General features: G+C 42.3%; 1 protein-coding gene across 9 annotated transcripts in view; it reads right to left on the bottom strand.

Moving 5' to 3' along the window:
* Positions 1-25,142, bottom strand: part of fbrsl1 (fibrosin-like 1) — a 279,559-nt gene that overhangs the window by 76,470 nt on the left and 177,947 nt on the right. For 7 of the 9 annotated variants that reach the window (XM_040155019.1, XM_040155010.1, XM_040155017.1 and 4 more), the window contains one exon: positions 15,818-15,847. The exons of the other annotated variants lie outside the window; for them this stretch is intronic. In XM_040155019.1, coding sequence (XP_040010953.1) covers positions 15,818-15,847 — 30 coding nt within the window. The remainder of the gene's footprint in view (positions 1-15,817; positions 15,848-25,142) is intronic. 9 annotated transcript variants of the gene reach the window in all.

Genomic DNA, 25,142 nt, shown 5'->3' with positions numbered 1-25,142 from the left:
TTTCCACTGCACTTTGTCGCATTTTATTTCATCAATAGTCTACACCAACTTTTCCACCTCAGCCAAGCGTAAAAAATTGAGCAGTTCAGGAAGGCCACAAAGTCAAGCTCAGTCCACAATCCCAGTACATCAGCCGATAGCAGCTGATTTCCATGTCAACCCACATCAGCTGATGGCTCAGCTGATTCCCTTCTATGCTCTCAATTGGCAAATCTCATACAGGGCGCCCTATTTAAGCTTCTTTGGACTGCCTACCATTGCTGCTCCCTTTGCAACAGACTTTGCAAAGTCTTAGTTTAGCTAGCTATGAGCTCCTTACACTCTATCAGCATTGGGTACTTTACCAGGATTCAAACTAGTACAATACGTTTGTCTAGACTGTCCAGTTTAGAGATACAGTATGTTTGCCTACACAGTTGATGTCTAGTCAAAAGCATTTTGTAAATAATCCCATAATTCTAGCCCTACTGACATATTTCCCTAGATATTTATGTATATACATACATATTTATATTTTTGATTCTGGATTGAGCTTTATAGGAAAACTCACTTACAGCTACTTAAAGCTAAATACCAAAAGAAGAATGGGATATTTGGTCAAAGATTAAACTTTACTATTGGTATTATTTGTGACTCCATACTCTCACTATATTCACTAAGCCCAGTAATTATTGTATGTTTTTATTGACAGTTGTATTGATTTGGCTGCACACAGAGCATTGATGTACTAAAGATGAGTGCATATGCCTAAAGGTGAACTCATTAAAGAATGCATGGTCTCCAGAGGATATCAATAAAGTCAATATTGCCTTCAGTAATAATTAAGTATAGACAGTGTAGTGCTGTTGCTGAATTATATTTAGAATATCCAGGTTTGAGCTCTTCGACCACACATGGGCTCATCAAGTTTTACCAAGATGTAAATCTACCAAAATAAATAATATACCTAGACGATGTCTTTTCACACCTCACCTTAGTAAAAGGACACCAGTGGACAATTGTTTTTGGCGGTGTGCCTGGCTCTGAGGCTGGGGCTAGGGTCTGAGCTGTGTCGGGGAATATGCCTGGTGACAGATGCTCAGGAGACACGGGCCACGCTGAAGGTCCAGGGAGAGCAATTAGCACAAACGAAGCGGCTATGTCGTTATCTGGTCTTTATTAGCCTCAGTGATCAGTTTAGAGGCCATTGGTCTCCTGTGAGACCTTCCCAGAGATTTCCTGTCTGGCTCATGCCATTACTGGCATTTGTGATCATGTGGGTACAGTTTTTCAAGGTGGTAAGACCCGTGATTATCAATAAAATCAGAGTTACTGATGCTCATTTCTGATATTATGGATGTGATGCAGTTTAGTTATTACGTGTCGAAGAACAACACAATAATTGGTGCATTCGGGATCCGAGAACAAATCTTATTAGTTTTTGCATTCTTCATTAATTGCTGGTCTTTGATGTTTTTGTCACATAAAAGATAAAGACATGACATGTATTAGCATAATAACTACATTTATTGAAATACTCTATTTTCATCACTTTCAACTGATTCACTGTTATTATCCTGTGTTTTTATGGATAATTTGGATGGATAATGTTAAAAAGACTTTTCCAACTTGATAGGAGAATAGTTTTGGGGAAACAGAAAAACAGAAAAAAAGAAAAAAATACTAACTTCGCATGAAAATTGCCAAAGTTGCCACACTAATTTTTTTCTATCAGCAGCTTTAACCCATCAACACTGGTCCTGGCCGTAGCATTAAAAATCAAATTTTTTACAAGTCCATCATCACAGGTGAAGGGTGATGTCTGTGTCTTAAAAGATAAATGAGGTTGCTGCACGAGGGCACAACTCAGTGCTTTCTCTTTGAATCATCTGCTGAGTTAACTGGCTTACTGCTAAGGTTGTTGCTTTTTTTGGTTACAATTTCATTATAAAGCAGAGTATTTGAAATAAAAATAGGCAATGTAGTGGACATAGTAGACAGTCATAATGATAAACATTCTGCACTTAATTGTGAAAAATAAATAAGTTTAATAAGTGTGCTGCATGGTAACTGCTAAAATTACACAGTAAATAACTAAAGTAACCAGCAGTCACTGCCTTCTGTTCATTTTTTGCTTCTGCTTTGTGTTATTTATTTTCACGACAATTTGAAATATACCTCTACTCGAACATGCGTAACCTGCTGGGAATCGTGGTACAGAATGTCTTGCTCTGTACCTCGTGTGATATCACTGGCTGGTGGGGGGCTTTGGGATATCTTCCTGTGTACCTCTCTTCTCTGTCCTGTGTTGCATGCTGGGAAAGAGCTGCCCTGTGTGCTGTTCCTCTCTTTTGCCCAGGCCCTAAGAGACTTTCCTGCTAATGTTCCCCTCCTATTTTACAGCAGTACTTCCTGGAACAGCCCCCCTACTAGTCATCAGATGCTACATTAAGGGAGCACTCTGAAGTCTTCTTCCACCACTAAGGGCCCCTGATAAATAACTTATGGGGGAGAGGATTCAAAACATCTCTCCTGTTACTAGCCTCGATTCATTTTTTACAGTCCCTCGGGCCCCCCATCTGTCCTGCACTTCAAACGCATCTGAATGCTCTTAGATACTTTCACTATTTTATCCTATGGGATCCACGTGAAGGTAGAGAGGGAGGGGAGGTAGGGATGCAAGGGGGTTGTGTGAAAAGGAAAGAAAAGGAATATGACAGAGCCAGAAGCTTTGAGCAGCAGAATGTGCCGAAAGCATCTCTCCCATCACCTTCCTTTCTGACTATTCTCCACGGAGGGGAAGAAAGAAAGCGTTTCAATGAGAGGGAGAGGAAGGAGGAGGGAGCGAGAGATTTGTGGTTGAAGCGTCATGGTTCAGCTCAGAGCTGCCACTCTCTGTTGAATTATAACACGTCCAACAACTCAGCTTTTTCTCATTCGCGATTACAAATTAGTCCATTAGGCTGTCAGCTGCCTGTCCCTTCTCTTCTCTGTGCTGAAAGGGGATGTGTATGTGTGTGAGCGTGTACGTAGGCTCATAAGGGTAGGCAAAGGGAAGAGAGCACGCGGGAGGGGACCTTCCCTGGGTTGGAGATGGCAGTTTTCAAGTCACATAACGAGACAAACAAGCAAACCAACAGCTGTAATTTGATGTGATGTCGACAGTAATTGTCTGATTTTGCGGGTAGGCACGAGGGTGGAATGGGGGTGCGGCAGGTTGGCCTTGAAGTGGTAGTTATGGAATATAAATTGGGGCTGCCTGTTTTCTGAAGGTAGGAAAATAAAATAAAGGCACCCATTTTTGTGAGGCCATCACAACAGCGTTTTAGTCAACCAGCCTATCGGCTTAAATGGATTTTAAATTAGCAGTGAGAGCAGTGAGAGTTAACAACATATCTCAGCTGAAAGGTACTCACTCTGTGGAGAGAAAAAAGCACATGTGTCACATGTATGGATTTTGATGGAGTCAAGATGGCTTTCACTGATCCCATTTATTGAGACCATGAATTTTTCCCAGCTTTTGAATCAGGCCTATTCACATTTCAAGCAAATTCAATTTGAGCTCCAGATCAAAGATGTGCATGAGACCAATTTAGTGTAAGGTAATATTAACTGGGAGACACTTATTCAAAAGGTGACAGTCTGATTTAACCAGCATCCCCGTAAATCACATAAAAATGTAATTATTGTGCCCTTTCCCTACTGAATCATCATGCCTTCTATCCGACGTGCGTCTCTAAAGCCTCAAGTTGGCACCTGTGAAAGGGAATTCATTACTGAACAAACCCTTGTCTGAACAAACCCCATCTTCTCTAGTGGGCCTCTCTTATTACAGTATATTCTGATGCAGATTACTATTCATGCAATTTGGGCTTTGACTTGGTAGTGGATTCACAGTAAGTCCAACTGTTTCTCTCTTCTGGCTACTATAGCAGCCAGTTACTAAATGTCAATGCCCATATGACTATTTTTGCCTTGAACAGTGCCCTGGGGATCAAGGTGGAAAGCACAACCACAGTGTCTTGAATTAATAAGGCAGGTCTCATGTTATCTCTAGGAGAGTAAATCTAATGAAATCATGCAGGAATTAAGTTGTTTAAGGGCTAAACTCTGGTTCTTGGTGGACGATAATGAGCATGCTATGTGGGTACCCCTCTCCAACTTCCTCAGTCTATGCTGGGCTACTAACGTTGCTTTCATCCAGCCAGCCTTAAAAAAAAAAAAAGGACACAAGAAAGTCTTTCAAAGGACAAATACGGTGTGGGGGGTTTGGGGGTGCTAGGGTGAACTTAACAAGCAGGGATCTTACAGATTTAAAGATACAGCTAAAAATTTATGGAGGCATGTTTGGACGGGGGCCACGGTGAACAGCTTGGCCAGCTGAGCAACATCACAGCGGGACGCCTAATAAGCCCTACGCAATTTTTCACCCCATATTTTATCAATAAAAATGCAGTTTAAACAGCCTCCCCTGAACCGCAGCCGCTGTACTGCCTGCCATCTGGAGCCCTCTTTCATTTTATAATCCAACTGTCATTAAAATGCTTCTTGGCAGTTTACAGCTCGTTCCCCCTGTGCAGATGTGGAAGCGATCTTCAGACGGGGCCCTCTGATCAAAGCTTTTGCTGTTGTCAGACAGAACACTTACCACCCTCAGGCTACCTTCCAGTCCTATCCGTACTTAATGCCTCCCATTATTTATTTATTTCCACACTTTTGTATTTATCAGGTGCACCACTCCCAGCAGAGCTCAGGTCAGCTCCAGAAGCTGGCAGCGGTTGCCCTGAGGTTAAAGAAGCAGGCTTGTGACTGTGAGGTTGCAGGTTAGAAATGCTGTTAAGGTGCTGTTAGGCAAAGCAAGCAACCTAAATTAACTGGTGGAGGTTCACATTACCTGACAGTAAATGGCTAAAAGGAAAGATAACAAGGAAGCCAAGCCACTCAATCTGACCCTCCCCTACTGTAGTGGTATTATTTTTGGTGGTTGGATTCAACTGGACTGAAAAGATTTTAAGATTCCAGAAACAATAACAGATTATGATCAGCTTTCAACTCAAAAGCAGTCATATATTTTCAACGCTTGGTCAATTAGCTCAAGAAAAATATATATTTTACTCTCAATCATACAAAGCAGTCACCCACATTGCATGATGAAATTACACTACTTATGCCCGTTAGGAAATTGAGTATTTTATCTATAAATGTGCTCATTAGAGTGATATTTTTTTCAACACAATGCATTGTTTCTCTGTCTGTAGGATTTCAGTTCTGCCTGTGATTTAACTGATTTTATTACCACCAGGAAAACAACAGCAGAGTATAAACACAACAACATTGTAAGACATTGCATGATAAAAATTATGGAACAATCACTTAGCTTGCCAAAACTAATAGTAGAGAGCAAACCTCTCCAAAGGCGAAAAATGCCCTATCTCACAATGTTAAGGAAAGTGATGAAAAATTCCTGGATCCTTCCCTTCAATCGGATTCCACACCAAAATTTTACTAGGTTCTTCCCTGGCAAATCTGTGCAAATCAGTTCAGTAGTTTATGCTGACAAACAAACAAACCAACAACCTAACCAACAAACGACGAAAGACACGGGTGAAAACATAAGCTCTTTGGAGGTAAAAAGTCAATAACAAGAGATATATATTAGCTTTGTAACCTAATAACATGAGCGTTTCTGGCAGCAGACACAAAGGTGATGGCAGTGGGTCAACCCGCTGGCACTGTCTCGGTATCATATCACGCTGCCACATTCACTGTGTGCACACGCATGACTTGCAGGCTGCCCAGCGACCAGCGGCCTCCTCACTGATGTGACGCGGCGCGCATGGCGTTAATACTCCGACCGGGTGTTGATTGAGTTCCCCCAAAGCCAGTGACGCATGTTGCCTTTGTTTGGCAGCCATCCCAGTGTAAGAACTGGGGCCATATTCCGCCTGTCAGTGCCATGTGTTCGCTCTCCTCAGAGCACAGCGGCTGATGCCACTCAACCACCAGCCCCCTACCTCCCACCCCCTGGCATCTCTGTGGGCACCCCAGGCCTAGCTGGTCTGCACTAATGAAGTCAAATTAATTTAATGGATTCCCATGCTGCCTGCGTCTGTAGTGCTTGGCAGGGGGACAGTTTTAATGCTGTTCTCTGTCTGTGGTTCCAAATGTCATACATATCCAAGAGCTGCTATACCACTTCTGTGTGTCAAGCCAAAACCGACAAGCATATCAGCTTCAGTTGTGCCAATGTTCCCTGCATAATTCAGAACTGATCTTCAGTGCCCATAAAAACTAAAGTGGCAGAGAAAGTTCCACTGCTACCTTCGAAGAGACGCCAGGTGTGTGCACTAATTAAAGCTCACAGTAAAGACGAAGGGAAAATAACTGGCAAATGAACATGAGTGACAGCCATCGTTAATACCTGCTCCCGCTGCCCCCTGAGCCTAAAAATCCCCCCGTTAACTTTTATGGCGCACCCTTTGATACAATAATTATTTTTTTTCCTGTAATCTTTCTAGCTCTGTACCTTTTCCCCTGGCTTGCGCAGATCAAAGCAGGCTGGTTTTATGCATAAGGGACTGCAGAGGCTGGGGTTTCTGGCTTAATTGAAGGCAGCTGGCCCCTGTGTGTGTTTGGGCCTGATCTCAGCATGCTCTCCAGAGTTCTCAGCTTTCCACATCACATACACATTCACCCACGGAAAGTTTCCTCCAGAGCCCAAGTGACGCGAGGGTCTGCAAGGCTTGAGGTCTGGCATTCGCCAGCCCATCCACAGGCATCCCAGTGTTTAGACTGATTTGGAGATGCTCAAGTGGTTAGTGAAAGAAAGATGGAATATGTTTCTCTCAGTGGGTGGGAGAGAGGGTCAGACTCAGAACTCAAAATCTTTATTGTCCATCAACACTATTATGAGGACTGCAGATGATGCTTCCCATAAATACGCAAGGTTGTGAAACTTGGCTTCAGTAGGACATTTTTAGTAAATGGAGAAAAAAATACAGAGCCTCAAAAATAACCATGGCCTATGACTTCGTGATTAATGTGTGTTGATTTTCCTTATAAAATTTTTCTATAAAAAATTGATTAGCGTACTACTTTGCTGACTGGTCTCTTTGTCTGAGGAGGGAATTGAGGCTCCCTAAACATTCTTGTTGCAGCCACAGTGGACCTAAGTTCCATTTACTGATGTATTCCTGGCCAAAGAGGAAGCAATGCTTCTTCAGGGAAACATTATCCACAATGGCACAGATTCCTAATAACCACAGGGAATTCTATATTTATCCCTGATTGCATATGCCATTTGTTGTGGAGGAAAAGCAAGTCTTCTTGCATTAGGAAGTCTTGTGCAGACAAACCAAGGCTGGGCCAGACATGAGCCTTGGTGTGCCAGCTCTAAACGCACACAAAATCTGTCTTGCATTTCCAGCCAGAAGAAATGTGTAAGTAATTATAGTCCAACCATGTTTATTGAATAAAAAACCACTTAGGCATTATGTTTATGCACAATCAGAAACACTCAAATCTTACATCTTACACATACACGAGAACATTCGTGTCTTTTTTTTTGCCTGTCCACAGAACATCTGCATCCAATAGGGAGTCAATTTTACTTTTATTACTCATGTGGAAAAATGTATATAGTGCTTGGATTGTTATTCAAACACAGGCCACTTGAAAAACAATGAACGCTGTGCCATGCTGCTTTGGAGCACAGTGGACACACACTGAGCTTGGGGTTAGTCAGTTTAGCTGCCTGTTTAACTCTGTGTCACACAACTGCATTGAGATTATTCCCTGGGCTATCTGTTATGCTTTACTTGCTATTTAGTAGATGTGCATTGAGTGCTGTAAGAGTGAATCATTCCAGACATATTACACGTAAAGTGACTTCAGGTTAATTACATTAAGCGGGTTTTATGTTTTGTAATCTAATTATTTTGAAAGGTAGATAAAGTTATGCAACCAATAAAAGATGCGACTCTCTTAACATTACACAGTAAATTTGTTCTATGTTCATATTAGAAATATTGATAAATGTAGTTTTAAAGAAAGCAGATATGTACTTTTATTTGGATTACTACAAATCTTTTGTTAACAGCAGTGCCATCAAAAAATATAGTGTCTGAAAATAATTAAACATACTTGTGCAATTCCTTTCTACAGTACAATATTCTACAGATACACACAGTACCAGTTAGATGTAATGTGGCACCACAGCTGGCGTAATACTTCACAACTTGACTGGTTGGATAGGGCATGCCACATTTTCTCTATCACCGTATCATTGAACTGACGAGATCTCCTGCAGAAAATTGTGTAATCGAGCATTTCAACTGGCCGTTGCTGAAAACTCTCCCATTACAGAACCAGGGATCTCAGGTGGGAAAAACAGTGTTTGAGGAAAACCACCCCTAAAAATGGATCTGTTCGAGGTGGAAAAAATACACATACCGAAACCTGGTATTCATTGAGGCAACAATAACAACGATCACAAGCTGTTAAACATGGCTGAGTGGTGACAGGATTTTCTTAAAGAGTTAGCAGAGCACTGGTGTTTCAGAGACAGAAGGATAGGGTGTGTGCTATGATTTTAACAGAACAAAGGGACGACAATTTGTTCTCTTAACAGTATCTGCCAACACCAACAGCTTCACTCCGAGGAGGCACTAAGTGAAAGAAGATTACAGTCTTGATGCCATGCTATGTTTTCACACTTTCTCTGTCCTGATTGGCTGGTGTGGCTTTCTTTGCCACAACCCTTCTATTTTCATCTACCATGACAACATCATTGCTAACCTTCAAGAGAAAATCTAGACCAGGCTATTGGGTCCACATCAATGACGCCACGACCATGTTGACTGTCCCTGTGTTGCTTTGTGACATGCATTGCTAGTGACAAGCCGTCTTTGCTGATGTCAGTTGGCTGTGTCTGCTGGCTGGCCCTGAAGAAGCTCCAAGTCTTTCTCTGTCATCTTCTTCCCAACATACACTGGGGGTGGGTTTCACCGCTGAGCATGCCCTTACACTTACTTCCCTCCAAGCCTGCACACAAACATACACACACATCACATACCGCTAAGACTGAGGGCATCCTTCCTCACTTCAGAGACAAACCTAAATGTGCTCCCTGATCACTGCATTCTTGTGGGCTAAATGTACAACAGATGAATCGCTTCACAACCATGAAAAGAAAAAGAAAAAACATTAGCCTGCAGAGCACACATTATTTGGAACTGAGCAGAAATGAGAGCATGTTGCAAGCAGGTCAATATAAATTGAAGAGATAAATGTTTCCAGGTTCATTGTAATAGCTAGATGTGGTGAACATCATCAGATCACCTGATGGAAACGTCACATGCTTATTTCTGGCTAATCTTGAAAGCTACAGGTCATCATTATTTTCTTCTAAAAGTTGATTACGGCATAACTCTATTCTTACCCTTAACCCTTAATCTCACTGGAGGCCCTACATCCAAACATTACCGAAATCAGGTGGGAACGGTTCATCTTACATGTTGTATGATGTTTCTTCTTACCCCCCCCCACTGTTTTGTTTTTCTTTTAGACTTAGCCAGAGAGCGAAAACGGTAGTGAAAGAGGAAGTAACTGAGTAAGAGAAAGAAGAAGGAGAGAAGGAGGGAGGAAGAGAGAAAGACAAAAGCAAGAGGAGTAAAATGACATCTCCATATTAAGGCCTGTGTTGCCGGTGTCAGTTCTAATTTAACAGTGCCTGTGGGGAGCTGAATGCAACCAGTCAGCTCTGGTCTCATCTCGTTCCTCCTCCATTTTGAATCAGGGCTGGCGAATCCCAAGCTGGGGGGAAAGGAATATTACTGGCAAATTGGTTTTAGATTAAAGGAGGTGGCGAGACATTCTGCTTTCTCAGCTCTTTCCCAGGTGCACTTAATCTAATTTCATTAAAGAGATGAGGACGGATGATCACTTGTGTCGAAACATTAAGCCGGTCCATTTTTCCCGTCCATAAAAAAACGTTAACGTTGTCAGTGGCCTGGTGGGTGGCCTGTTTGTTATTGAATATGATGACTCTTGGAGACCACTATGGATCTTGCAAAGCAGCAGGGGTTGGGGAGGGGTATGTAGGAGGGGGGACATACCTACATGAATATATATGACTATTGCTTTTTACCTTTTCCAAAATGGCGACGGAGAAGAAGAGGTACAAAACTGATAACACGGATAATGACAGATAGAGAGCAGGTAGTAAATAAAAAAAGTAAACAAGTGGATGAGATTTAAAGAAATAACAAAGAGGCGAAGGTTGTAGTGATGTTAACGGATAAATTTAAATCCCCACAGCTTGTTTTTCTTGTTTTTTGTTTTGGATGTACTGCTAGCTTCACAGCACGTACCCCCCCCCCATACATCACCTGGGATGATACCACTAGCTGACGAGCCATTACTGATAAGCCGGTAGAGAAGCTCCGACGCGGTGATATGGCATTCATTCTGCACACAGCAGGAAGATAAGGGGGTAGAGGAGGAATTAATGTGTCAATCAGAGCCTGTGTGCTGCCCTGGCAGATGAGTACACCGGAGCCATAAAAGAGCTCATAGACAGGATGTGGTAATGGTCCTTGGTGACTATCCCTGGAGACAGATACACTTTTCTGCTGACTGACTGGTTGGCAAATAGGGCCGAATAGAATTAGCCGACCTGGGTGTCCTCGGTTGTGGCTATGGTGATGCAGCGGTGGCGGTGGTAATGCACCTGACACAAGGCCGCTGTGTTAAGAGCTGCAGAGTATATAAGCAGCTCATGCTAACGTTTCGCACAGAGACAGCGACTATATTATTTGCACAGGAGAAAGAATACAGAGGAAATTTGAGGAGCCAGCGAGGATGGCAAAGTGGGGCCTAATGGAGATAGGATGACACTTAAGGAGAGCGCATGAACAAACTGAGAAGGGATAAATCCCACTCTATGTCTTTCTCTGCCTCTCCAGTGAAAGAAAATGACCATCTTGACTTGGAGTGTCAGACGTTGACGGGATTGGCTGGTTGATAGATGACAGGTGCAGCAGGGAGGGGTGGAAACTGATTTTCAACATTAATAGTAGTTGAAAAGATACTTGGAATAATACCTGGTGTAATGAAACTGTGAAATTTGTTCTATAAAATCCAACAAAGCAAGTTCACACAGCTAATGATAATGTCAAGTAATAAACCAAAAAGAAGAAACAATGACCTGTTGCAACATTTCTCACAAAGTTAAACCATTAAACTGAAACTAATGGGCATTCACGAGTCAAATAAAAATATCCAACAAGGCTGTATATTAAATAACACATCTCATTCACAAATATATCAAATACTGTCCTTGTGATGTCTTGTTATCACATGTCACCATTGTCACCATTGCACAAGCACAGCCATTCATAGTTGTGAAGCACTAAACAGTTAACATGTGTTCTGGGGCTTGTAAGTATATTTTAATCAACTGAAAGTCACACAGAGACATTAAGTAGCTCAAAGTATTTGAATCAAGACTAAAGAATAAATGGTGCTCCCAGTTCCATAGCATGGCTTCAAACAGACTTGAATACACATAGTCCTTGTATTGCCAAGCGATTTACCCAACATGTGGTTGTTCTTTCATGAGTATCTAATTTAGCATGGCTATGTGCAAACACACCAAGTGCCGCTTTAATAAAAGTAAAGACAAAGAAAACACTATTCTCCATAAGAAATCCTTAATTGTGTGGGTTTCCCCCCAGGTTGCAGTCATAAGTGAGGCAATACAAGGTCAAGGCTGTTATTTTTTAAAAACGCATTCTTAATGCTTCTCATTGTCAAACATCATGTAATCTCGGACATCAGACGACTGGCCTCCCAAGAAGAAATGCCAGTGATGAGACCACAATACCCAGATTCCAATTGCTTGTTTCTTCAAGGCTGGGCCAATCTACATAAAGATCCCCCTCAGCGCAGCCTTGCGCTGAACTGGAGGTGACCTGGCAATCTCTGAAGAATTCAAGTCTGACATGTTCTAGAAACACATCTCAAGCATTACTTTGATACAAGCGAGGTTCACAGGGTACAACAATCTAAACTGACTTTGCTGTAGCAGCAACTCATCAGTTTTATTCAAATACAGTGTAACTGATTGCACCCAGGGGGCACACCTGGAAGCAATATTCTAATTAAGTTAATCTGTGAAATCCTGACAATGTGGGTGTTCAGGTGGCTGGTAATCTGATGTGAAAGGAGTCTTTGTTTTCATTGGAAAGATACGGGAGGAGCTGGCACCCGTTCCAGCAAAACGTTGCAGAAAATTATCGCTGTCGAGTTATCCTGAGTGCGGGCAATTACAAATGACAGTGTTTGTCTTCCTCCTGATGGAACCCAATTTTTACACCATCTTTTTTTTCTACTTATGGTGATGGCCTGTCAGAGTATTTTCCCCAGTGTTCTGCTTTCCTCAGCAATTTGATGTGGGTGATTCGCAACTCTCATCAACTTGATTATGATAATATGTTTCTCAGGAAATGGAAAGGTCAGCGCTGCTTTAGCCTTTATCCAGATGTTCTTTTCTTCTTGCACTCTTGGCAAATTCATGTACATCAACAGTGTTTTCTCAAAGATTCCACAGAAGTGAAACTTGTTTTGGAATTATGCTGTTGTTCAGTCCCATGTCCTGTTGGCAACAAATGAAAGCTTTTTTTGGTTAAATATCTCTGCTCCTGGGAATGGAGCACTACAATCATTATAACAATTGAAAATATTCTCACTTTGTTGATGGGTTGCTATGTTAGGTGTGGCACAGTTTCTTATTGCTCTATGTAATGATGTTGTTTTGAAAGGGATATCATACATATTTGCTGCTTTGGTATTGCCTTTCGTATTTCCTAATGCAGTTTTAAAAGAGTTAGTTGATAGGTTTTCTGAAGTCTGCTCTGATGTTACAATCATTGTCCATCTGTGCATTGAGGTTCTTGTGTTCCAGTGACACTATTAGGTCACATGTGGCTTACAAATTCAAGGATAGCAGCAATTTAGCAGGAATATTTGGGGATATATTTCTTCTCTATGTTAGTGATATTACAAATATTACGAAAACAAGTCCCGTTGATAGCTTGTCTGAGATTTGTTACAGACCTATATCCATTAGGCTACTTCTTAAATGGCCTTTAAGCACCAAGCCCAACATCAAAAAAAAAAGTTCAAGACCAAGCTTTTGAACTGAGAGTGGAAACTAAGAACTTAGAGCAAAGCTTGAAGAGAGATGATAAAGCAAGTACAGGATCTAGGAGTGAAAATCAATAGTTTTACACACTGAGGCCAAGGAAACAGATTACATGGCTGCAGCCGTGGTTACAACTGTCTTGTTCGTGATTATGTATTTATTTAGCATTTTCAGTAGCATTTTGCTGCCTATGGTTTGGGATTCACATTAATGGTTTAGGTATAATGTTCACAGAATAATACATGGTTCACTTGCAGTCCATTGACTATGTTTCTCACAGTGTCAATGCATAGTAACATGTAATAAATGTGAAATTAGTAATATATCCTCAGTATTTTTCATAGATTGGATTCTGCATTAACTCTTATGAACCAGTAATACATTTACAAATTGTGTTTCGCAAGCTAAAATACCACTTCATGACATATTGATGACAAGTGTATGAGAAGAGAAACGTCTTAACAGACATCTTGCTCTTGACAGTGGACTATGTAATAATTGGTACAAAATCCAACAAACAGCTGAAAACTGGGCAGCGATGTCTAATAGTCCACCATGTCTTGAACTATATCCCAGTTCACCTAAAATGCCTAATATAACTGCTGCCAAATTGCCAAATATGGAGCTGTTTTACTGATCAGACAGACCCTGACACCTTACCAACAACATAGCAACACCGCTGAGTTTCTATGAAACTGCCAAAGCATTGCTTGTTTTGTTTCTCTTGTGTTTCTTTTAGTAGTGCTTTATAGTATCATAGTATCAAACTTTTAGATATTAAATGTCAAAATTCTTGACATTATATAAAAGTGTTACAAGTCTCAAGTAACTGATAGAGCAGGAAGGAAAACACTCTGAGAGCTTCCCTCCAACTTTACCTCCCTCTCTATCCCCACAGTGATGCCAGGGAGCCGTATGAAGACTGACAGGCCTGCTACGTCTGTCTGTCGTGTCAACTAGCTAGTGCCCTCAGTTCCTTCTCGCTTCAATGAAGAGATAAAAGCCTATTGACTTGCCAGGCTACAGTTAATGCATATTCGGCCTGCTATCAATGTATTATTTATAGGGAGAGCTGCAGACATTTCCACAGAACTGGGAGCTACGCTTACAGGAGATTAGGCATGCTATCTCATTCATTTACCAGGGAGTAATTGCTAAACTGTGGAGGAATTAGGATGCATGAGGTTCCCCAAAGGCGTTTCATCTTGTAACCAGGTGGCTGCCATCAGCCAACCACCTCCAAGTCTGTGATAAACAAAGACACAGAAGTGAAACTGATAGACTACATCTGTCAAATGGTTAGCACTTGATGACATCACTGCTAAAACATGAAATACCACTACGCTTTTTAAAGCATACCAAGTTGCTGGTGCAACCTACAGGTCTCATTTTCCATTTCCATTGACAACTTTTGAAAAAACATTAGGATTAGTCACATTTGGCCACTAGTAAAACTAAGAAATGCTGTCAAAGATGCTCATAAACCTCAAAGACTGTCTCATAAGGTGCCTCTCTATTACTTCATCTAGGCCAAAAATGGAAACTGCACAAGTGAGCAGCTGTGATTTCTGGTTGCCATCTTTGATTAGGTTATGGTTGTTAAACCAGTTTGTGAAACACAATCTAATTCAGTTTGTTAAACAACCCGCTCTGTTTTCAAAATTTTACCTAGATTTTTTGAGAAGAACAGGAATGTATGTCTCTGACTGAGATATAAACTCAGTCTATAAACTCTCAACTATAAACTCTCAAATGTTAAACTAAAATGATATAAAACGCATAAACTGGCGCTATGATATTACTATTTAATGTATGAGAGAAACAAGCAGAGGTGATGTGTGCCATGCGATTAGATTAAATATGCACACACTAAAGCTTACTGTATAGCTATTTTCTCACATGAACTCTTTACAATGTCCGGACATTGTACAGAGTTGCCCTTTCCCACACGTAGCACGCAACAGGAAATTGTCTGTGTCAGATCCGTTCACACCTACTGGAAATACTCTGTTTGGTTTAGGCCAGGGGTGGTGCCTGGGTAGAGTGTGCAGGAGGTAGGATAGAAACGTCCTCAACATGCTCACTTGCTTGTGGTGAGTGCTCCGGACTATGACCTGCTCTAATCATACCTCGGCTCAATTGGACGTTACATGGACTTTGCACAAAAGGAGGTTAAAGTCTGTTTAATGTCCAGTCCAAATGATTTGGAAAACTGCATTCTCACAGACTGCTCCTCCGGTTAGTAAGTTCAGGGTTGCAGTGCATGGGTGAAAGCACTAAAAGTTGCATTTGTTATGATCTAGGCTGAAAGGTATATTTAAGACATATTCAGGCATAAAGTGCTCCAAAAATAAAAGATGCCATATTGCCATACCTTTTTACACTGTAAAACAGAAAACTAACGATGAAAAACATCTTCTCTCTGTACCACATTTTCCTTGTCAATTTCTCCCTCTGTAAGATGCAAATGATCAACAGTGGTGAGACGGGCAGCGTGTCTTTTACCCCTCATCTTTTTTTGCTAACAACACACTATGACTGTCTCCCTCCTTTAGTCGAGAGCTCAAATTTGTTATTCACAACTCTCAGCCACTTCATGTGGTGGGTGAATAAACACAAGAAAAGCAGTCTTACCTTGTCGTCAATGTCACTCTCGCTGTCACACTGTAACAGAAAAGAGACAGAAACAGGAAATATAAGGAATTATTCATCCCCCCCCCCAGTAGCTCATAATCAGTGCAGATGTTATTTTTGTGTGCAACCTCTCATTCACTGACAGCTTTCAGTGCAAACGGCAGAGGATGAAGAGGGAAAGGAGAGCGTGGTAGTCTAAGAGAGTTTTCAAGTTTCAAAAGCAGCACAGCCACACAGAATGCCATTCTGGTCTTTCTGTCACAAATTCAATGCTGTAAATTTGCACAAGATGAAAAAAAACGAATAATACTATACACTGGGTTCTATTATAAAGAGCCTGTTCAGTGACTTTGTATTCAGCTGCAGCTTGTCATTTAGCCTTTAAAGTGTGCTTTAAAATTGGACGATAGTATCTCAAGGACACAGAGAGCTTAGGCTCTTTGAATACTCAAACACAGTGCCTATTAAGTGTGGTATTTCAAATTCGCCTTGTGAAAAACCAGTCTTTAATTTGTATGTCAGACTTCTACAGGGATAAAGGAAATAAATAACAAGAGAGGTTGTATTCCAAAATATGCCTTGTCTAGCATGGTCAAAGGCCAAATCACCTTCTATTCAGTCAAGGAGTGAAATATTTTTTCTTTAACACTTCAAATTTCACAAGTCATTTAACCATTAAAATACACAGTGATTAGGCTCTAATAGCTTGAGTAGAGATGCAACTTTAAAAAACAAAAAAAGAGAAAAAAGTCAGACCTTGTACATGACAAACAGATGATGAGAATACTGCAGATACAGAGGGCCACAACCTTTCATTCCTGACATGTTCATAGGCAGAAATCTCTTTTTAGTAAACAATAAGAAAAGACTCAGACACATACTGGGAATTATATTCACCTTTAGTCTAAAATAATGTGTGAAGTTTAAGTAAAGTCAATAACCCTGACTTACAGTGCTTAATAGACTTTTATTATCTTTATTTTTATTTTTTATTTGACACATCCAATCTTGTCACGATAAAATACTGTAACTTTAATATTTATGGCAAACATCCTACATTCCTCAACTTAAATCCAACCCTTGAGGTCTCACATTTATTTGTCAAAAAACCCTCTTGGCATTTAGTTAGACAGTAAATAGTGACGTTGTGGAAACGGGAGTGGTCAAGCTTCAGGCCAGTCCCACTGGACCTCCCCGCAGGATAAATGAAGAGCGGAGCAATTCAAGCGAAGAGCCACATAGAGAGGGAGATGGCCCCCAGTGAAAAACTGCCTTCAAACTGTCAATTAAGTCCCTGTGGCAACATATTTAAGTGGACCCTCTTTATTTTGTTTGACTCCCTTTCAGAGCTGAGCACAATGAGGAGGGAGCTGGGTCAATGGAGGCACCGCAGCCCTTTGTTGCAAGTGCGGTGGGTCCAAATGTATAATTAAGTAACGAGAGTAATCAGTGCAAGGGCTCAGTGGCCAAGATCTCTAAGGAGAGGAGAGTGGAGGGGGGGTTCCATTCCCTATGATTCATCCTACTCTGCAAAGACAAGGGATACAGCAGGAGTCCTTGATAGCAAAAACTTTAAGTGAAAAACGCTGTGACTCAACCCCATCTGCAGAATAATGACTCCAAGAAATGTCTGAGCTCCCACTGTTCACACTGAAGCCTCTTACACATGACAAAGAACAAGAACATACACCTGTCAGAAGACAAATACAGTAAAATGATAGGTTCAATATGAGGTTTTTGTACTGGCTGAAAAGATTGTTGTTTATGATTTCGGAGACTGTCAGCGAGCATCAACAAAAATAGTGTGAAAGCAAAGGAAGAGTCCATCATAATATTGTAGAAAATATCCCTGAGAAAATGTGAAAATGGCCTGACAATTGTATTATGCTTGTGTGAATATGGTTGAATGTGTAGTTATATAAGAAAATATTAGAGATGCCATACAACAATATGTTAATATGTTTTCTGTGTTCTACATTTATTAAACAATCTCAAAAACTTGCCAAAAACATAAAGGAAAATCGTCCATCATAGGTAATGACCAATAATAATAGAATGAGAAAATAAATCTGTCCAGTATTGAACTAGAACTATATACCCACATGTACTTGGAATAGAAAATTAGAAATATTGGCCACATTTCTACGCAACATGTCTCTTTTCTCCTGGGAAATGTTTGCAAACCCTAATTTCTTGGATTTCACTTGTCCAAAGACCTACATTACAGAGTGCAGGGCATTAAGAAAAGAAAGTGGCTTAGGCTTCTTGTCAATCAACTCCCCATTCAGACTGCGGATTATGGACAAATTAATTGTCAGCCATTTCTATACTGCTTGTTAGGGGCACATCACAACCTGTAATCACCTACCATTTGTTCCCTTACCACTCTAGCAATTTATCTGAAAGGAATCACATTCAAAATAATATTCCTCTCCATCTCTACCCCTACCCCCTAAAATTACAAAAAAAAGGAAAACTGATCCAATCTCCAACTTCGCCCCACCCCCAGGAAACTGGTGTAAATGTATTCTTAGCATGCAGCTGAACGGATGACTTCCATCTCACAGCAGTTGTGAGTTCCTCTCTATTACTGGGGACGAGTTTAAACTCTAGGTGATGGAGATGAACAACTGGCTTGGCCTATTCCCTGGGTACATGCTTTGCCTTATTGTTGTAGCAGTAGCCATGACACAAGAGATGAGGCCTCACAAGGCTGGAGCTGGTGAGGAAGAAAAATAATATCAAAAGAACACAGCATGGTGCTTATCCTTTTACAAGAAGCATGCACTGCAGCAGAGCATAAAGAGGAATACTAGCTACGGCTCAGATCGAGACAGAGAGAGAGACAGCACAGCAGGGGGAAGAGAGGCAGGTGGAAAGGGGGAACAAAACAAGAGTAAGAAAAGGCAGGGGGGATACTATAGGGATGAAGGGATGGACGGATGGAAGTAGTGTTAGAGCAGGTTTTGTCAGTAATATATTTGATTGCCATTGGTGGGCTATTACACTTGGTCGAGTCAAAGTAAGGAGTAAAATGAACCTATGAAAGTACAGGACTGGCTCATGTTTGTGAGTGCATGGGTGTGAGAGGAGGACCACGTCATTTAGCACTCTATGCTTCTTCGAATATCTGAACCACGGAAAGGATTTTCAGCAAGCCCACACAAGAAAAACCAAATGGCGAAAAAGCAAAACCACAACCCCAAAAAGAAATCACCCTAAACAGCATGTATGGTGGTCAGGGGGGACATTGTTAAAATTGGAGAGATATGCTGCTCACTAAGCTTCCTGTCAGCCAAGCCCCTTGTGGTTTGTGTTTCTCATAGATGTTCACAAACCAAAAAAAAGAAAACTGCCTTGCTCTTCAGAGGCAGGGAGCAAGCAGCAACATCTGCACCTGGCAACTGCCAGCTACGAAGGGTAACAGGGGACCAGCTTCAGCGAATGGCTCCACAACCCTCTCTCCCAGCTCCCCACCTTCTTTCCAACCCCTCCTCCCCGTCAGCTAGCACATCAGACGGATGCGTTTGACATTTACACAGCTTTCAACACTTCAGAGACAGGAGATTTATTCCGCCAGCGGCCGTGGCTGGAGCCAGGCCTCGACCTGGGCTGGCCCCCATGACGACCCCGTAGCTCAGCCCTGAAATTAGGCAGGACTGAGGAGAGAGGAGCAAGAGGGAAAAAACAGCGAGAGGGAGGGATGGATGTCTCGATTCTCCTGGACATTTTCTCTGGCAGATTCCGATAGACGTGCATGGGGAAGACAATAACAATTGCGCGTCCCGGAGCACATTTAAACGACTGGCCAAATTAATCACACAGTTCCACTTGTCACACTCGGAGGACAGTCTGCCATGAAGTCTACCTCAGAGATAGAGAGAGGAATAGAGGAGGAACTCACCCGGCTACACAAATGCTGGCATGGCATCAACGACCGTCTGTCTGAATATTTATCGCAGCCCCGTACTGGCTGCAAGAAATGTACACCAAAAAAAAAAAAAGGGCAAAACAAGAGCTGCCAGAGCTGATGGCATATTAGTGTCACTGTCAAGCAACAAATATAATTAATAATAGCGAAAACAAAAAAAAAAACAAAAAAAAGAGAATATACTGTATATAAAAGTTGTAAACCTTGATTCCTAAAAATATTTACATTGCTTTATATCATTGACTGAATGCCTCATATAAAAAATGTGATAAATATGAATAATAATAAAAAAACTGCATGCAAAAATTGTAGAAGGGCCACAAAGACTGACTGAACAGTGAGACAGCAGCTGCTTCACTTAATCCCTTGGCCAAGTGAATAGGGTGACAAACCTATAATGCAAAAATGTCATACCGAGGCAGAAGAAATGGCGTCAGTTCAGAATACATCTCTCCAGGTACATAGACTGAGATACCCCTGATTGTGAGGGAGAAAGCACTGACAAACCCAGATCTCCTAGAGTGAGAGCACACACAGGGAGTAATGGTCCATTTAGATAGTCGAAGACCAAAGCAGTGTTGGATACTAGTGGAACAACACCAATTTCATCCTGCAATTTCCCTCCTGCAGAGGCTGGGATGAGTTGTGGGGACGTAGGCGTGGTGGCCACTGTGATGGGGCGTGGAAGCAGAGCCTCAGGTCCACTGGGGGACCTCCTGTCGGGCCTGAAACATCAGCAGGATATCTGAAAGTCTCTTCGGCCTTGTGGTGAAGGGTGAAGCCTTACTTCAACTCAGCTTTCATAATTTATCAATAGGATGTTTTGTTACATGCTCTTATGTTCTCACTCTGTCTGAAACAAACTTAGAAAGCCGTGAGTCACTACATAGTTAAGGAGGCGGTGCGTGTACGTACGTGTGCTTATGTGTGAGTAAGCATTTAAGTGGGATGAAATCAAAATAGTCATATAAAGAAATAAATATACTGTGCACCTAAATAAGGCAACGCCCCCCCAAAAAAAAGGTTTGGGAATTTGAGAGTTGGTGCTGTATTAATATTAGGGTTTACATGGCTCAAATAGCACCAATGCATATGACTCTCTCAACCACAGAGAGAAAAAAAAAGTGATTGCTTTTGACCCCACTAGCTGTATCTGAAACCACCACCTAGCAAAGTGATTTGATCACAGGATCAAATCTATACAGCCATTTGACCCTTGACCTCCCCAGCAGACACCATGGGAAGTCAGCTGATTACCCTGGGTCAGCCTAGGAGCTCCGGATTAGGAAAGTATTGATCTCAGTGAAGATGTAGACTCCAGAGGGAATGAGATTGAGAGAAAAAGCTCTGCCGGGTAGAAATGATATCGACCAGTAGAAGAGGCCTATACAGGCTTGCACGTTAAACCATATTTGAGCTTGGGACCTAGGAGGCTGCACAAACAGAGAGACGGCTTCAGCAAAAGCTCCTTTCACAGAGGCCCACTGAAAGAGGACAGAGAGAGAATGAGAGTGAGGTAGAATTGATGAAGACAAGCTCAGAGAAATACTCTTTGCATTATCCAGACACAGAGGCCTTTGCTTCAGGGCTGACACACTTAAAGGAAGAGTCAGTGGGGGCCATGTAAATCAAGCTGGGGTGAGGAAAGATATAGTCCTGACCTGGGGCCAAACTAAGCAGACTTTACCATTACCCAGAGTCCATGTAAACAGCACTGAGACCTGGCAGTGCTCTGTTTCACTTCCATGCAAAGTATGTGGTGAGGTCGAGGAGGAAGAAGGGGAGGAGGTCCATGGACAGATTGATGGTGATAGTGGTGGGGGTAGACTTGAAGAGCTGTCCCCCCTCTTCACTAAATCAAAGGACCGCCTTGTCCTTTCCAACAAGAAATCCCTCAGCCTTTACTTTCAGCGTTCGCTGGGGGAGTGACAGAGCCGGCTGGGCTGCTGGTGTGATCCTTGGAGTAGTTTGGCGAGGGAAAAACAGACAGTAATGGCAGATGTACGAGGGAAGAGGGAGCATTTATTTAGCGCAGAGAGAAAGAAGAAAACTGACAGAAACCTGAAGGGACAGGGAATACACAACTGTGTTATGAATATAGTGATGGAAGGAAAATGGGGACATAGGTATGAGAGAATGAGAGAAAAAAAACACTATTATATATATATATTTTTTTGCACGTCTTTCATAAGGCTCCCTTCGGCTTCATCTTGTCTCTGCTGACCGTGTGACTGTAGCTAGTTTGCTATCTCGCCTTCAGAGCTGAACACACACACACGTACACGCATTTACAACCCTCAGCACCTCCCAGTGTTATGACATGGCCCCAGGCTTGGTGCTGCTGAGCTGCAGTGGCAGACATTGGGCATTGGAAATTTAAGTCGGGGCGTAGGAGAAATTAGGCGAGGAGGCAAGGAAATGGGATGTTGACTTGAAGTGGCCCTGGGGGCAGCTGAGAGTCTCCCTGTGCAGCTCCGCTGGCTGCCTGACAGTTTGATGGAGCGAGTGGAGGCTTCCCTGCGGCCCGAGCCGCCGTCTCTAACACTGATGTAGCTCAGTGAGGAACAGATTGAGCCTCCAGGCATCGCTCTGTACTGCTACTCCCCTCCTCTCTCGCTCTTTCTCGCTCTCTGTACTGCTACTACTAGCTGTGTCTCACTCTCACTAATCCTGTCAAGCAAACACACAGAGACATGAACACACAGTGCATATGCATACATATACATACTATATGTGTTCACACAAAAACACATGCTGTATACACGCACAGACACTTAAATGCACAGAAATAACAGCAACACCCACAGAGAGCTTGGCTCCCTTCTTCCTTCTCGTCCCTACGACAGTAATGTGATGAGCACTACAGATGCTGTTTACTGAGCTCTGGCTGACGCACAGGGGGAAGGAGGAGGAGAGGGAGTGTGGGATGGAAGAAGAGGCAGAAGGAGGTAGTGTCAGGGGGCTGGCAGGCCAAAGCCATAATGAAAAGAATCTGGCGGTGGCCCACTGTGCGCTGGTCATGAGAAGCATGTGCTGCCGGGGGGCTCTACTGCTAATTTCAGGGGGCAGCCAAGCGTTTCACGGTAGACTTGTCATTGGGCCAGAGGGGGCATTCATACTGGGTGACAGCAATTGTGAGAGGGCGGGTAGGGGGTTTGGGGACGGGGAACAGAGTGAGAAGGAGAAAGCTTCAGCATCCTTCACCCTCCCCGTACCTCCAGTCCCCCCTCTGCAATGATCAAACGTTATTGTAGGCAGGGTGCAGAATTACAAATGAGTGTCCCGTGGCAATGGCTGGAACTGGATTCAACTGCTCTCTCCGCTGTGCTCCCTCCTCAGGTGGCCATAAGGGGCACACCTCATCCTCCAACCCCTGCCGTCCAAACAGGATTTAATACTTACATTTTCCTAGTTGACATGACAATAATAATCTTTTACAAAAGCAGGCTGTTTCTAAGCCCACACACTCACACCCAGAGATACTACTTGTGCATTTGGCTGCACCCCATCTAGGGGTGTGCAATATGGATAAAATCTTAATCTCTTTCTATCACTGTAAATTTTATTTTATACCACAATATCAATTTATATTGCAATATAGTAAATATGGCTGACAAACTGTATATCAGCCATACAGAGTATATATGTAAGACAATATATACATATATCGTCTTATGATATATATCATATATGGCCTAACCCTAGCCCCACCTTGTCCTTGCTTTCTAGCCCCTTCCTCCATCTTCATAGGACTGGCAGTCTGTTAAAGGTGAAATGACTGGGCACGTCTTTAATCAGTGCCATAAACTGGCCTGAGGACCTGATGTGCACACGGGGTTTGTCTCTCAACTTGGCTAGATAAAATGAGCACAAAGTCAATGGAAATTATTAAGGAATTGAGACGACGGGGAAAAAAAACAGAGGGGAAAAACACCCTGTCAGCCCGACCCCTCGATCCTCGATCCAATGATATGAGTGAGAGTTAGGGCGGTAGAGAGATGCAGGGGGAGAGCAGGGCTACAGAGGAGTTGATGCTAACAGCTGGCTACCCCCCCCCCCACACACACACACTTTAAAAACGAAGCGACTGGCTCTAGTCTGGCAGCCAGGAGAGGGAACCGAGGGATGAGCGGGGATGAAAGGAGGAGTGTGAGATATGAAGTCAGTGATAAAAGGTGGGTGGTTGATGGAAGATGAGTGGATGTGGGATGGGGTGAGGGGATTAACCAGCTTGCAAGGAGAAACTTCTGTTCATTGCCTCTGAAAAAAGCCGTCACACAAGAGAGAAAGGAAAGGATGGGAAACAGAGAAAGAGACAGAGAGCAATGTAGACTGAAGGAGTAGAGAGGAAGGGAGGAGGCAAGCCACATTGCACATCTTCAGGCTGTGAATAATTTAGAGGAGCACTGGGGAGACGAGACGCAGATGAACACAAAACACTGGCAGCGTTTGACCTAGAGCTGCAACTACATCAGTGCACATCACAGAGCGGAGAGCTCTCTCTCTCGCTCTGCCTCTTCCTCCCTCCCTCTTTCTCTCTTTTCTCTCTTTTGCTCATCATCTGCCTCCCTCTGTGTCAGGGAGGAAACAGCTGTACGCTATTCTTGTTTTGCCTCACATTCTATGAAACTCAACAGAATGGCTGACAACTCCGTTTCAAAAGGATCTCTCTTTCTCACTGCCTGCTCTGGGCACATCAGAAGTGTCGGAAGAGCCTTGCACAAAATGATTGTGTGTAAACCCAGGCTATATGGGGCAGTAAAGGCAGATACATATCTGTCTGCAAATCCCCTGATACAAACAAGACTTATGATAACATCACATAATATGAGGAGGAACTAATTCACGGGATCGAAGCATCGACTTCAAAGAATTTAAACTTTATTTTAGCCACCTTGCTGCCACGACTGACATTTTCTCCGACTTCTGTAATTATCTGTGTCAGCTTCAATACTACATTGGTGTTGAAACAATTAGTTTTAATGATCAATTAATCTAAATCAAGCTAAATGCCTTACATTCACTTCTTGCCTCTTAAATGTGAGGAAACAATAATCAACAGATTATTCTGTAATTAAAATAATCATTAATTGCATGCACTTGGCAATTAATAAATTTAAGTTCACAAAAAAGAATTGTTACCCAAACAATGTGCCCATTTCATTGTAAGAGCTCAAAATTACTTACAAGATAAATTATTCATTTCATTAATCTTATTTTAAATGAATACATAATAATTATTAATGTAATATTTACCACCCATAAACTGACCCTTTCAGTCATAAATTTCTTGCAGAATGCCCATATCAGCAAAGTCGATGTCATAGGACATAATGCAGTGTAAGTGAGGGACAGTGCTGTGAGCACCCAAGCAGTGGAAACTGCGGACAGCAG

Source organism: Xiphias gladius, chromosome 19 (genome assembly GCF_016859285.1).
Source record: "Xiphias gladius isolate SHS-SW01 ecotype Sanya breed wild chromosome 19, ASM1685928v1, whole genome shotgun sequence".
In the NCBI taxonomy this organism is placed as follows: domain Eukaryota; kingdom Metazoa; phylum Chordata; class Actinopteri; order Istiophoriformes; family Xiphiidae; genus Xiphias; species Xiphias gladius.
This window is presented reverse-complemented; position numbering and strand designations above follow the sequence as displayed.